Genomic DNA, 16,181 nt, shown 5'->3' with positions numbered 1-16,181 from the left:
GCTAAGATACCAGGCGAGGAAGGGCAGAACTCAAGAACGACTCACACACCACAGGCACTCAATAAATGAAACATAAAAAAGAAAAGGGGGCAGGATTAGAGGTGCACTGGCCGGCTCTCCAGGGGGCAACAAGGGCGGAGCAGCTACACACTCTAGAGGAAAGACACCCGGCCCGGAATGTGAATCCGAGCGGAGCGCTCTCTCTCAACAGGAACAAAAGTACGTACTTAAAAGGGGCAAGTTCCGTTCAAATGACCCAAGCACTCGGGATTCAAAACTCGAGTCGAACAGAACGCCCGCCAAATGCGTGAGGAATAGCAGAGTGAAACACGAGCACCCGACCGGTCCAACGAAGCAATCACCGGACTGACTGGTAGTGAAGGAAAGGGTGCAATGCTCGTTGCAAAATAGGAGGAAAGAGTACAACAAGCAGGGTTTCAGCAGCCAAATGCAGAGAGACCTCAGGAAGTATCAGCGAACGCTGAAGCAAAGCGCGGCTCTCAATCAGGAAGTAGGAAGGGGCGTCGTACCGGAACAGTAAGCCAAGCAAAGGCTACGTTCCTACGCGCCTCTTTACCAGCGCCAGGGATGGTCTGTAAAGTGTATCTGTTGTTTAGGGATCGTGTGTAAGGGCAAAAGGGGACTCTATGGAAAAACACGCATGTCAAGGTTTCTAGTACTCCCAAGTCTCCGATTCCTAACAAAAGCATGGAAGTTTATTATGTCAAACAGCTTTTTCTCTTTCAATACAAATCTCGCCTGCTTCAGTTCTGTGTATAGTTGTGATCCATGTTCTAGGACATCTAAGAGATGTGTCTATATATCGTTATCCTCATATTGTTTGGTCACAAAGTTGTGTAGTCGCACAGACTCAGTCATTTCAAAGGGGCTTCCTTGCTGCGGCATGAAATGAAGAACGCTGTCAACATGTTTATTAAAATGTTCCCCTCTCTTTCCCACAAGTTCGTGGTGAGGAATAGTTTCACAATAGTCCATTAATTTTGAATTTGCCATTTCTCTGAAAACATTGCAAATAGAAAGAACTTCATGGTAAACAGCTGCCATTGAGCAACATATTTTCACTTTTACATGTCTGACCAATAATTCCCTTGGAGCTTTTCTGTGAACTCTGGATTGTCTGCTTCAGTTTTATATCTGGAGCCACAGTATTGAACCTTCCCTTTCTGTCTTTGACCACAAAATGTCTTTGGATGAATTTTCTGCAGAGGTATGTTTTTTTTACTTTTACCTTCTTCACTTTTTCCAAATACCTATATCTCAGGTAGTTTACGCAATCGGTTTTGCAAAATACAGTAATTAGTGACACCACAGTCTTCATGTGCAGTTCCCAATCAGCATGTATAACATTTTTCACTAGAGCTATCATGTGTAAAACATTTCCCCAGTACTTGCAAAGTTCTGAATTATCTTCACATTCTTTGACAAACTCTATGAATTTGGTTTTCAGGTTTTCTGATTTTGAACCTAGTGTGTTGAACATGTCTGGCTTTGCATTATGTCTTTTGAATGAAGTGCACCCTGTGTGTGCCTTGCTCACTTCTAAGTTAAACATATTCAAAACCTAATTTGACATTTATGTTCCAGAAAGCATTCTAACACAATGTTTCTATAGCCGCAGATATGATGAGCATACCTTGTAACTAACGAACATCATAATTTCTGCTCAATACTGACTGAACAGTTTTGCTTCCAAAGATTTCAGTCTTAATAAGTGCATTGTCTATGCCACATCAACTGAGATAACTTACTGCACACCGCAACGCAACCTTTGCGCTTTGGAAACCTCCCATCATTGGATGAAGTTCATCGAATTCTACTGGATTGCTCATAAATCTTTCAGCTATAATATGGAAATCACTCTCATCGTAGAAAATTGCTGGATAGGCTGATCTTCAAGCTGAGCACGCATATTTTGGCACTTTTGTAGAGCTGTGTATACTGTTGTGTAGTTTGTGATTGGAAATGCTATTACTAGTAAAAACCCAACCTTCTTCACTGGGACAGTATTCTGGCAGATCAGAGCATGAACTCCAGCTCACGGAGGAACTGGCTTTTCTTCATCCTTCAGTCTGCACTGAATAAGTGATATGATAAATTCAGTTAAAACAGCTTTGCGGACTGCAGAATCAGGTAGAAGAAGATCCATGTCCTCAACCACTTTGAAACTTTTTGGTAGACTGGGACGTGTGATGGCTTGTAGTAATTTTGCATACGTTAGCAAGGCAGTTGGGTATACGTTTGCAGCTTTGTTTTTTATGCCTAAAGCTGACACCACTTGTTTTCCAACAGCTACCTAATTGGTACAGTCCTGAAAAAGCACCATCACAGTATTGTGTGCTTGATGTTCCAGACAATGAAGAGCTGTCTTCAAAATCAAAATTATCAAGAGCAGCAATTGTAAATCCTTTCCTGGTTAAGCGACTTGGAAGCGGTGTGCTATCTTATTCACAAGATTTTACAGCATGAGCTGCTAACAAGTTCATGCTCCATACTATGTCATTATAACTTGTTGATAGAGAAATCCTATTCATTGAAATTATTAGATCTCCACTTTTGCACTTGTCATAGATTGCATGGGTAGTCATTGTATGTAGCAAAATTTTCTTTTTCATGTGATGAAATTCATAAAACATGATTTGGAAAAGACAGAACATTTGCACAGCATAAGCCTTTTGGTTCATGAGGTTGTCTTCCACTTCTTCGTGTATATCTTCAAAGCCATAATCAATGTTCTCGGTGTCTGTTCTGAACTCAAGAACTTTAGTTTGTAACAGTTTTGCTTTGCTGATATTAAACTATGATGTAAAAAATAATAAGACAATCTTGCTGACTCCCATGTTTTGAGGAGCTCTGGGCTATCACAAAATGTGTTATTAAGTCCAAAATCTAAATCTTTCAGGACGTTTCTTAAAATGGTTCCTGCTGATTTTACTGCATTCTGTGATCTTATTTTGGCAGCAAGAACTTCAGGAATCAAATCAGCTGAGAACACCATAAGTGACTCATTCTTTTTGTTAAACTGACAAAAACTAATTTTGTCATTGTACATTCCCACCAGAAAAATCTTAATTTCATTATTATGGATCAATACAGTTTCATCAATTTTTACCATTATTTCTCTGATCTCACTAAATGTGAACCCGTAGCCAGCACACAAGAGTGGCTTTAAAACTTCATTCAAGAGTGCAAACTTAACTGAAGGCTGGCGGTTACGTTGCTGCTGGGAACTCATTGTACATTCATATTTTCGAATGTATGCACGCATGCAGTTTGGGTAGGCATACAATTCCACTGCAAATAACTTCACCTCGCTGTTTAGATCAGCTACTCTGCTGATCTGCGGAGTTGGCCTAACGGCTAGGGCGCTCGACCTCGGACCTGGGGATCTGGGTTCAAGTCTCGGTAACGACGCCAAAACCTCCTGTGATTCTGGGCAAATCACTTAATCTCCCCGTGCCTAAAATGAAAGTGTGTCATCATGTAACGTAACAGGAAAATGAGTATGTCCTCATGTAACGTAACTGGAAAATATGTAAAGCGCTCTGATACCTGATTCGGTTCGGGTCTAGTTCGCGCTATATAAAACTCTGCAAAAAAACAAAAAAAACGTAATCTTGGTAGAAACTAGCTGCAGATAAAGACATGTTTGCCCTTTGTGACTCATATACTCTGTACTTTGTTCTGTCATGAATCCTTTTGGCCCGTGTTCTGGCTAAACCACAAATAACACATTGAAGATCCTTTGCTTTGTGATCAGTTGTTGGAGGTGCACAAGGGGTAGCCATCAATCTTCTAAGTGGATTGGCATTGGTTTTGGTTGTCGTCACTTTCTCAGAAGTCTCAAATTCTTGTTGTGATTCACTGGTTTCTGCTATTTTTGACTTATTTTTTCCCGGCTTTTTTCCATTGTATACGACTTGTAGCACTTGCTACAATGATAAAATATTTGATCCTCTTCACCAATCAGTTTCAATCTTTTGTGAACTTTGTCTTGCAAAATGTTTGCAGCATCTCAAACGTTCTTCTGTCCAGCCGCAGTTGATGTTAGCTTTTCTTTTGGATTAGTTTGGCATATGACACATTTTTCTTTGTTGAAGGAGTCCTCAGATTTTATAGTTAGCAACACTATCAGGAGGTAAAGATCCTCTGCTACCACACGCTTTGCGAATTTGAAGCAATGGAAAATCTGAAACAAAACCAATATTAAAATAAATTACCAATATGATGGCTAAAACACATCGATATAGAGCTGCCATTTAGGAAAATTACAGAAGGGTTGCTCGGAGGAGTTAGATTCTGTCTTTAGAAGACTACTTGACCCCCAAACGTATGTTTTGTCACCAAAATTAACTATATACGTCTCATGGTTCCTGAAATATTACATCACCACTGCAAAACAATTGACATTTTTAAAAATGTTGTCCAGAAAGCTTTGGCCTGGATTAGCAATGTCTACCCAAGCGAAACTACTTCTCTAATGATACAAAAACCCAAACCAAAAATGAAAATCTCTGGAAAATAATCTTTTTAGGGAGGTATAGCAAGAAGTCAGGACTATTATAACTAATGCGCAATAGTATGATGCAAATTTACATGCTATTGAACATGAATGCTATTGACATCACCACTGTTTGTTTCAATATTCCCTTTCAAAATCCATACTCGTTTTGCAATTTTCTTAAAACAGTGGAGAGCTCACTTTCTTGCCTACTTTTATTATCTTGTATTCGTGATGCAGCGAGTAAATTCTGTCTTCACTTTAACAGGGCTTCCTATCAGATAACACAAGGTTGGCGTTTTCGTTTTAAAGCAAATGTTTTGTTGAAAGTCAAACGATAATGACATTTCATCTCACTGACAGTTATTCAATCACAACATGAGTAACAGAGCGCATGTCCCATGCTCCCTGTCAGCCAGCCTTTGACACCAAGAACAGATAACACCAACCCCAGCGAAATGTTCTCAATAAATCTTAAATCGAACTGCTTGTCACATTTGTCAATCAGGCTCTATGGTTTAAGTGTGTGTTATTCACTAATGTTGCGATGTGCGAATCAAGGTGTGCAGACGTTGAAAGTCGTATTGATGTTGCACTCCCACCTATGTCTTTGATTAGATTTTTCAACCTTACCATTTTTCCTGCAAAATAAGTTAGACTCATTGTTCCTAATTTAAAAGTAGTTTCACATACATATATATATCTCCTTCATATGCTCATAAAAAATGATTGCATTTTGCAAGATTTATAAAATGAAATGCAGCATTTTGATGGGTCTGAGCACCATGGATCATCTCTGAGACGGGGACAGGGAGACTGTACATGTTCCCCACCAGGCTGTGCATTGAAGCCTGGTGGGGAACATGCGAAGTGCGCATGACTGTTTGGCTGGCCCAAGACGGCCTGTGAAGCAGTCATGCGCACTTAGTGTGCACAAACCACTCCTCCTCCCTGAGCCACCAGCCCCACCCTAACCCAGCACGCAGCAACGAAAAATAAAACGATAATAACTTTGTTATTATAATTTTATTTTTCCCTTTTTCACTGCTGTAAAAGCAGTGGAGCGACGCTCCTCAGCTTAACGGAGGACCCCTGACAAAGCCTTGCATAACATCGCCCACCTAGCAACCTACCTCTCAACTGGACTCCTACTTGCACACAGTGGCAACTCATCCGTTAAGGCAGAGGAGCATCTCCCCACGGCTCTACAAGCAGTTTTACAAAGAAAACTAAAATGATAATAACCAATGTTTTTATTATTTTAGTTTTCCGGTTCTGCTTAGGTGCAGCGGGGCGGGGCTGGACTGCCCAGAGCAGGAGCCAGGGGGACGAATGGTGTGCACACTCTAAAGTGCGCATGACGGTTTGGCTAGCTAGCTTGAGCTCAGACTAGTGATAATGCTACCGTAAAGCAGCTTTGTGATTGGACAGGGGAGTCTGGGAGCCTGTAAGCTTATATCACAAAAAGAAGGGGAAACATTTCTTTAAAAAAAGAAGAAAAAGAGTAAAGAGTGAGTCAAGGAAGAAGCACTTTGCTTTTAAAACTGCCCTCACATACAGCAAGCTGTGTCATGCTTCATCATAGGACTGCTAACACACCTCAGTGTTTACCCAACACTGGAGGTGAAGCAATAGGGAGGGGAAGACAATACAACATACAGTGAAGAGTTAGTGAAAACTCAAAGGTGAGAAAATAGTGCAGGGTCAGTGGAACTAAAAGCTGGTCCCAGGGGATCCTTATTACAATTTTAATATTAGGTCTCCTGTCCAGGATTTAAAAGGAAAAACGTGGATGCTAGGTGGAGGAACTTATTATGAGATTCCACCTGCTCCACACTGCATAAGTGTCGACATGTTTCAGCCGGCAAATGACAGTGCCCCGGCTTTCTTCAGGACTCTCACCTTTGTGAACCTGGGTGACACCCCTTACCCTTCTACCAATTCTGAAGTGAAAAAAAGGGGGAAAATCACCTTTCAAAAGAGCCCTTCGCTATGTGAAGGGGAACCGAGTTTATATTAGTAAAAAACTCGAAATGGCGGGGAGGGGAACAGCTTCCTATTATTACTCTTGCTTGCGAGGTAAACTGTTGGCAGACTCAATCATCTCTCCAGCCCGCCTGTATGCTTCCCTGTTCCTGGTATCAACCGAGGAACCGAAGAGGACCAAGAGGCGGCGGCCAGCCAGCCTGCAGGTAAGTGGTTTTTTTTTCCATTTACTAACCCCCTCTTCTCTCCCCCCTGCCGCGCCACCCCCCAGGGCCGGCCTTAGGCATGTGCAAGCTGTGCACCTGCACAGGGCCACCAAACCCCATGGGCCACCACGACAATATATATCCTTAATATAATAATTCCTAACATAATAATCCTCTGAGGATGGATACATATTTGCGTGGTGGCCCCTGGCAGGGATTTGGCGGCCTCCGGCTCTGTTCCACTTCCAAACACCCTGACCCCCCCCTCTTCACTGGCCTCCACGTTCTACCCCACCCGGACCCCCTCTTCCGGGGCCCCCTACCTACGCTCCCTGCCCAGGGCCACCATGAGCCTAAAGCCGCACCTGCACCCCCATTAACCACATGCGCGCTAGAGGTTTTCCCGCTGCGCGCTTCGATTCGCAAAAACCCTTGTTACGTGACAAGGTCAGCTCGTCACACGCGCAGCGCAGTTAACGCCCATGACGAGCTGACCTTGTCACCAGCGCTGAAGGGGTTAAGTAGAAGCCACCCCTGCTCACACACCTGCATCCTCAGAACCAGATCCTGCGGTCGGGCCTTCTCCTACCTCTTTCCCAAAGCCTCGGACGCCCTACTCCTGCACATCAAAGCCTCATCCTCAGTTCTTGAATTTTGCAAAAACTGAAGGCCTGCTCTCCACCTCGTCTTGGCCCTGGCTCGGCCCACGCCACTCTTGACTCTTGTTTTTCAGAGCTAGGATACTCTTCTGTATGAGTTGGGCGCATTGGAAACGCTCATGATATAACACAATATGCTAAGAGATCAGAGCACGAGCCAGCGTTTGAATGTCAATTTGAATGAGACCCAAGAGAAGAAGAGACTGTTGTTTTCTTTTCACTGGTAGTACCATTTTTCTTGGTTTTCTTTTCACTGGTAGTACCATTTTTCTTGGTTAGTTCTAGCACCAGTTAATCAGAAGTTGGCAATAAACCTTTGTGGGAAGAGAAGAGTAGTTCTGCTTGTGTGCCCTTTCCGTCTGAAATTGAATCTTTGAACAACTTACGATGATCGCTCCACAAATGTCCTCAAGACGATAACCTCTCTTTATTACAGGCACGACTTGTCTTGTATGTAATATTTGCACCTCTTTAAACAAGCACCTGAACAAAATCCTTGCAAAGTAGCCAAAAAGTGGCCTTCTGTTGTAAACTTGATCTCGGTCCAATCCAACTTGGGTTTGTGAACTGTTTAACCAGTTGCTAGAAGTGGCCTGATTTAGGGCAGTGCGACTGGTGCAGCCGCACCTAGCTGTGACTTTGGTGGGGGCCTTGTGATTTAAAATAACTATGGGTTTAAAAGCATGTGAACTTCCTTGGGTGTCCCCCAGTTTTCAGGCAACAATAACAATGTCAAAATAACTCTGGTGGTTAATGTTGCTACTGGTGAGAGATAGAATTTTGTCTAGTCACAGTTTTTACTCTTCATAAAATAGTGTGGAGGGGTAATGTCCCTGCTGCAAAGAACCTGTACCATGCAGGTCACAGAACTGAATGAACTATGATTAGCGCTATAAAAAAGTGAAATGTATGTCAGAGAGAGTCTATGGAGAGATGAGGTACACTGCCGAGTGTGTGTGAGGGAATTCATGGAGATGAAGGTCATGGGGGAAACAGAATGTTGCACAGGACAGGGCATCACCAGCGCTAAAACAGACCCTGCCCATATCCGGTATATTCTGGTGTATAATTTGTTTCACTGTAAGTCAAAGAGGTTATTTTGATATCCATTTTGTATGCTGAAATATGTTCACCTGCAATAAGAACATGGATGTTGCATAATGGAGTGACCTAGATTTACCGGCGAGAGTACTGTGAAGGTCGCACTGCATCTCACCGTAGTAGTTAAATAGAGCCCACAAACGACCTATCCACGAAGACCACCACAAAGGACTCGATACATTGTATAGTTACTTTTAAAAACGAAAACAACACAAAATGAACACAAACTGTAAACTTAATTAAGCAACACATGAACAAACACATTGTATAATATGCTCAGTGAGCGAAAAACACAAGCCTCGCTTCTGCATTGTTTAATTTTTTTTCTATTTCGAGCATACTGAATGCAGTGCTAGAATTCCATCTCCAACACATTCAATGTGATAAGCTCCACCATTTGCAAAGGGCATTCCCAATGTAAATTAGAGAAGCCACACTTCCCTAGACACATGCTCCAGGGAGAGATTATACCATGTGGCAATTTTCTCACTCTTGAAGGGAGTGGCGGCTTTTGGATGGACGCAAATGGAACTCCACGGCTGCGACAATTTTGGGTGTGCCAAAGGCCTGTGTTGGTGTCAAAGACATCTGCAGTCAGGGGACGCACTACAGTTTTTTGCAATAAGAGATAGACACTCACACATTCACTCACACTCACTCACACACTCTTTTTCGTTGTTGCTGAAAATTCCACATGACCTGCTCTTGTTAATATGGATCAGTTGAAGATGTATTATCTACTGTGACCAGACCACGAATAATCTATTTTCATGGATAGGTGACATGGTTTAAACTTAATGTAAGAACAGGAGTATACTGGCAGAGAAAAAGGAAATTGTGTAACGTGTAGAACTATATGGGTTATGAAGGTGCTCTATGATAATTAAAAGAAACAGTGTTGGGGTAGAAACAACGGCATACCAGGGTGACAGGAATTTCTTGATCTATGCGTTTTATAACTGTTCAGAAACACGTTTACAAATATTATACACAAAGTTTCAATTAGGTTACCTGTCTATTGTTGTCTTTCAGAAATATCGCCAATATATGGCTGGCTTCCTGGCTCCTCCATATGGTGTTATGGAAACTGGATCTAATGAAAGTAAGTTAAACTGATGTTTATATACTCTGGTATGCTTGAAACATATACTTAAAAAATACTAAAATAAGTTAAAATAGCTTTTTGTCATACTTTTAGTTCAAGAGTCTGTAACTGTTTCATGTGTTGCTATACTTAAGTATTGTTTCTCTGTGTTTCTGCTTGTGCTGGTCCTGCCTCCATATTTCCCACAACTCTCATCCCACACAACAATGATGCACCCAACATTCATGAGGGGGGCTAGTCATGGTTCACAGTCTGTAGCAAAAGCTAGACTGAGGTCAGGTTTCTCTGGTGTATTGTTTCCTCTGCACCTTACCTACTCATCTTGACTCCTGGAGTCAGTAGTTATTCTTAGAAACTAGTGCTGACAGAATGTCCTCTAAATGACATATTTATTAAAGTCTATACCAACCCAAATATTCTTTCAAGAGCCGAAGTTGTATTTGGTCTTTACATTTCATACATTTAACATCACATAAGTATTGATGACCAAGAAGCTCGCTTAATATTGTGAACATGTTCAATATGTGCATTTTCAGGATAACGCCTTAGGAATAATTTTTTTCTACTTCAGTTGTTTCTAAGAAATAATTTAACATGGCTTGTTGATTACAATATAAATATATCACCTGGCAAACATTTCACCATCTTGCTCTCAGGCAAGAACCTATGTGCATTCTAGCATGCTCAAAGCATACCAGCCTTCAACAAGAGGCAGTGAAGCAATTTCCAATTTGTGTAATGCTTCTGTTCTGAGTATGTGTGCACCAAATGTCAATGGGTTGAATCTATCTTTTATTATCTCTTAGCATGTACTTTTCGTATTACATTTTCTGCATTTCTTTAGGCTATTGTTAAGTCGCCATCTTCTCTGAAATTCCACAACTCTTATTGTGGTTTCTTCGGGTTATCCTATTTAACATACAATTCAAATACATATTTGATGTGCAAATAATATTCCAATGTGTAAATACCACTTAAACCAGGGCATTACCAAATTAAGGCTGGTCACATTGAATAAAAGGCTTCTGGAACCCAATATTATCCATATTTGACTCCTCCCAGTGGTAGGGGGATCTTACAAGCGTGGTATATTGACACTTCTTTAGGTTGCTAGCTTGCATTGACAGCTGTGCCTGCTACCCATTTCCCTTTTTAGGTCTCGGCTTAGAGACGCGCGAAGCGCGTTCTCGGCAGAGAACTATAGCAATCGTTTCAGCCGCCAAAGGGAGACAAGAGCTGGGCATGCGCCCAGCATTCTAAATGGGAGAGGGAGCGACAAGAGCTGGCCACGCGCGGATTTGGTCACGCGCATGCTCACGGCGACGGCGTCTCCGCCGCGCACCGATGACTGCTCTCTTCCCCAGCAGCCTTTGCCTGGCTACATCTCCCGCACCTGATGTACCGCACCGCCCTTTGTGCCCCCTGAAGTGCTGAAGTATGCGCTCTGCGAGTCTCACCCCATCACGACTCGCACAGCCTCTCTGCCTCGCCTGCGCCCTGGGTCACTGAGCGTACACAGGCAGCGCGGGCACTGTCCTACGAGTCGCACCTGCCAGGTACACTCACTTCAAATTGTACCATCTCCCAAGTACGCTCCCGAGTACGCTTCTCACGCGGGATGCGTGAGACTCGGTAGGTTCATCCCCCGATCGGCGTACGAGGCGCACAGAGGTGTTCAGGCCTCACGGACAGCGCGTCCCCGCCTTAGGTCTTCCCTGCAAGCTAGGGAGGGCGTGTTTGAAGCCTCTTGTTACCCCCTAAAAGAAGAAACAGTGCCTGAGGCCCTGTAAAGTGGTTTGAGGGGCATCTAACACTGTTTGAAGATTGAACATTGCTAGTAAGAACTGTGACATCCCAAAAAGTAACTGGAATCGTTTTAAAGTGACTGAAACGGGTGGCGCGCACAACCATGCGCTCCGATTCCGGCAGGCTAGTCACACCCACACCAACACAGAGACGCGCGCGCACACACACACACACGCAGAGACATACACGCATGCAAAAACACACTAGCGCACATACACGCACGCATACACACGAGCGCACACATACAGAGACACACACCACCACCCCCCGCCACACACATACAAGAGCGCGCGCACACATGAGCGCACACAGACACCCCCCCTCCCCCGCCGCACCCCCCACTACAACTAAGCTCCACTCACCTCATCGGCGAAACTCCGGACTTCAGCCGTCACCACAGGGCTCTCCCTCGGGCATGGGAGCCCCGCGTCACCACTGCTCCTCTCCTGACTGCTCCTCTCCTGGCCAGCCACTCCGTGGGCGCGAGCTGCCAGCAGGAAACGGAAGTCCCGCCCCCCACGGTAGTTTTCGTCACGCGCACCACAGCACCAGCGGTGAGCGGGCTTCGGTGGGCTTCATTTGTTTTTTTAGGTGTATTTTCTTTGCTCTTGTTTATGTAGCCTTTTAACCACTTAAAGGGACATTTCTGAGACAGTGAAACGAAGTAAACATGCAGCTAAGGCAGCAAAGTCTTTACATTGAGAAACTTCGCTGCATTTATCCAGCCAGGTTGCCCCCAGTAAAAAGAAGGAAGCACTGTAACAGCTGTGAGCCCGTGCCTAAGGTGCATCATCAGAGCTGTGTGAATAATAACTGCGTCAGCCCCCTGCGTGAGGTGCATCATCAGAGCTGTGTGAATAATAACAGCTGTGAGCCCGTGCCTAAGGTGCATCATCAGAGCTGTGTGAATGATAACTGCGTCAGCCCCGTGCGTGAGGTGCATCATCAGAGCTGTGTGAATAATAACAGCTGTGAGCCCGTGCCTAAGGTGCATCATCAGAGCTGTGTGAATAATAACAGCTGTGAGCCCGTGCCTAAGGTGCATCAGAGCTGTGTAAATAATAACTGTGTCAGCCCCGTGCTTGAGGTGCATCATCAGAGCTGTGTGAATAATAACAGCTGTGAGCCTGTGCCTAAGGTGCATCATCAGAGCTATGTGAATAATAACTGCGTCAGCCCCGTGCGTGAGGTGCATCATCAGAGCGGTGAGAATAATAACAGCTGTGAGCCCGTGCCAGAGGTGCATCATCAGAGCTGTGTGAATAATAACAGCTGTGAGCCCGTGCCTAAGGTGCATCAGAGCTGTGTAAATAATAACTGCGTCGGCCCCGTGCGTGAGGTGCATCATCAGAGCTGTGTGAATAATAACAGCTGTGAGCCCGTCCCTAAGGTGCATCATCAGAGCTGTGTGAATTATAACTGCGTCAGCCCCATGCGTGAGGTGCATCATCAGAGCTGTGTGAATAATAACAGCTGTGAGCCCGTGCCTAAGGTGCATCATCAGAGCTGTGTGAATAATAACAGCTGTGAGCCCGTGCCTGAGGTGCATCATCAGAGCTGTGTAAATAATAACTGCGTCAGCCCCGTGTGTGAGGTGCATCATCAGAGCTGTGTGAATAACTGTGAGCCCGTGCGTGAGGTGCATCATCAGAGCTGTGTGAATAATAACAGCTGTGAGCCCGTGCCTAAGGTGCACCATCAGAGCTGTGTGAATAATAACTGCGTCAGCCCTGTGCGTGAGGTGCATCATCCACATTGCTCAGGTCACCCAAATTCCTGCACTCTCTACCACACTGCTTTCAAAAACAGCATACTCTTGCACACACTCTCACTGCTCACCAATTCAAAGTTTGCTAAAAAATTTATTCAACGCATTGTCATACACAATGCCAATAACTCAAACTTTAATGCTGCGAGACCTATTGCATTGTAAATGCTTGTTCCACCTGTCATCCTTTCTTTAAATGTATTCCAGTACTTTGTTCACCATTCACTCTCTCCCTGATCTGCAATTTCCTTTTCTCTGCAAAGACGTGACTCATATATTTGCTGTATTGTCCTTTGCATGAGATGCATATTTACAGAACTTTAACCACAAACTCTTCATATCACATGTGGAAGAAAATAATATTATCCACAGCCTGGTAAAACAAAAAGTAATCCTAATTTTATTTAAGGCCCGAAGACTAATAATAGGCTTGGACTTCAATTATTTTTACTGTAGTAAAACTCACAAGAGGTGAAAAATGGCAACAACACTTCCTCTTCCTTTTGTCTACAAATTCGAAACCATAAAAATGTAGTACCGTAATGACATGAACATCTTTAAAAATTCACTTCAAAAATGTATTTTCAGTTCTATCCATAGCTTTCTTTCTGGTGGACACCTCGAACTGGGGATTCCTCATCTCTTGAATCTCCTCCAGGGCCTAGACTTGATGATTCTGAAACTTTACATATATCTCCAATGCTGACAGGGTGTGTTTCAACTTCATATACGCTCCAGGATCCACCCATGCATATATATCACATCACAGAGTCGTACAATGTGCTATCTGATACATGGACGTTTGTTCCTTTTTTCCCTCGCCATTCGATGTGGTTCTACAGTTGCTCTCTTGTCAAAATTCTCTCCTATGATTGTTTATGCAGTGTTTGTAGTGGTGTTTCCACCAAAAGTTGAAGAGTTTATACATTGTTGCTCTTGCCAAAACAAGATCTCACTCTTGGACTCACAGTATGTGTGTCTCTAGTGCCAAGGGCCGAGGCAAGACCCCAAGTTGTGGGCACAATGTGGCCTCATGCACACCAAGGCCATCAAGAAGTGGGAGATGGTGCAAATGACCATTCCAAATTCCTAGACCATCTTGGTGATCATTTTGCCAAAGTTGTGGATGATGTGCAGGATGCACCCAATTAAATTCTTCACTCTGGCCTGGATGCAGTGGGTTCAGCGGTGCTGTCCTTAGGCTGTTCCATCGTCATCCACCACTGCGCCTGGATGCACTGCACAGACGTTTAGGGGATTTCCTGGTGAATCCTATTGACATTCCTTTGAATGGAAAGTGCCTCTTAGTTTAGAAGTCCTGGAGTGCTTCAAGCAAGGTTAGGCTGTAGCTTGGTCCTTGTTGCTGACTCCCCCTGCGCTCCAGTTTCATTAGCAATAACAAAAGTTATGGGATATATTTGGGGCCTGTTCTTTTGCCAATTCTGGTCCTCACAGCGAGTGCAGCAGTCCTAAGAGTTTTTCAAAGCTACTAGGGGCAGTCTTTAAAGACTGTTGAGGGCTGTTACAACAATACTCTCCCTTCTCCTCCATGGCCCCACCTGTAAAACCACTTTGATCCACCCTTGAAGAAGCCTGTGCCGCCTGTAGAGTGGAGAGTTTTGTTTCACTTGGCACCTTGGCAATCAATAACCTTGGGTCACTGGGTCCTTGATATTGTCAGGCAAGGCTATGCACTCCCCTTCCCGCAGCTGCCACCTCTCATTCCACCCCCATGCCTTCTGTAACCTCAGACAGACATTCCTGCCTTCTGCAGCAGAAATTTCTTAATCTGTTGCACCAAGGTAGCTTGGAATTAGTCTCACAGAATGAGATCATGCAGGGATGCTACTCATGATTTTACTTGTTTCCAAGAAAGATAGTGGCCTCCACCCCATTCTGTACCTTTGCACTCTGAAAGCTTTCCTCCCAAAGGAGAAGTTCCAAATGCTTTCCCTCACATATGTCGTTTTAGCTCTGGAGCTACTAAACTCCATGATGTCCCACTACTTGCAGGACATGTATTTCCAGGTTCAAGACCTGCAGTCTCACAGGAGGCACATGCATTTTGTGGGAGAAACCACCAGCTTCCCTATTGTTTGGACTAATTTCAGCATCCCAAGCATTCACAATGGTGATGTTGGTGGTTGCAGCAAATCTTTGCAGGTTATGGATCTCAGTTTTCCTGTACCTCAAATTGGAACAAAAATTGATAAATGGAAACACACAACTTCAACCCTTTTTTTTAAAATCCTTGTTTGTTAACCAAAAATAGCTAAAGTGATGGAAATGTTAATTGGCCATCTCATTCCTCATCCACAGTAAACATTTTGTCTGTAAACGATGTACCTGTTAAAACAAAAATACCGACATTCTCTGAATAAGTCCACAAGACCCTTTAGTAGAGGACACCTTCCCTAACCTCATGGCAGACATTGGCTTTTCTCAAAATAATGCAACACTGCAACCTGCCCTTTGCTAAACTCTGCCCCATGAACATCCTGATCAACATTTCCAGTAAATGGATATGTAAATTTTACTTGCCTCTGACCACTTACCTACAGAGGTCACATATCTGCATCAGTCTATGTAGCCCTTCAGACTTTGAACCATCTTTGCTACCATGTTGGAGCATTTACAGAAAGTTACATTGCCATTTCATGACTCTATGTAGTTCAAATATCAATAAATCCCCTCATGATGTTGCTGAGCAATCTGCCCCATATAACAATATCTAATTCTGCTGTAATTTGTTGCCGCAAGTAGACAATGCTCTAAGACTGCTCTTTTATCCCACCTTGTACATGCACCAGCACTGTTGTTCTGGCAACTGAAACTTGCACCAAAATCCTTGGTGGATCTTTTTATACCTTACTAACTTTAAATTCTATTTTGAAGTCACCATATTTTTATTTGGCATAGTTGATCACATGGTGATCTACCAAATGCGGATCAAGGAACAGCTCTTGTGGAAAATTATGAAGCTTAAAGTTTTAATTCTTTCTGCTTAGTATGACATTTCATTTTTCTTTCT

At 43.6% G+C, this 16,181-nt stretch overlaps 1 protein-coding gene across 2 annotated transcripts in view; it reads left to right on the top strand.

The window, feature by feature from the left end:
* RAPGEF4 (Rap guanine nucleotide exchange factor 4) overlaps positions 1-16,181 on the top strand; it is a 980,403-nt gene that overhangs the window by 515,911 nt on the left and 448,311 nt on the right. For both annotated transcript variants that reach the window (XM_078681558.1, XM_078681557.1), the window contains one exon: positions 9,504-9,573. In XM_078681558.1, the coding sequence (XP_078537684.1) occupies positions 9,504-9,573 (70 nt within the window). The remainder of the gene's footprint in view (positions 1-9,503; positions 9,574-16,181) is intronic.

This window comes from Lissotriton helveticus, chromosome 3_1, assembly GCF_964261635.1.
Source record: "Lissotriton helveticus chromosome 3_1, aLisHel1.1, whole genome shotgun sequence".
Lineage (NCBI taxonomy): Eukaryota > Metazoa > Chordata > Amphibia > Caudata > Salamandridae > Lissotriton > Lissotriton helveticus.
This window is presented reverse-complemented; position numbering and strand designations above follow the sequence as displayed.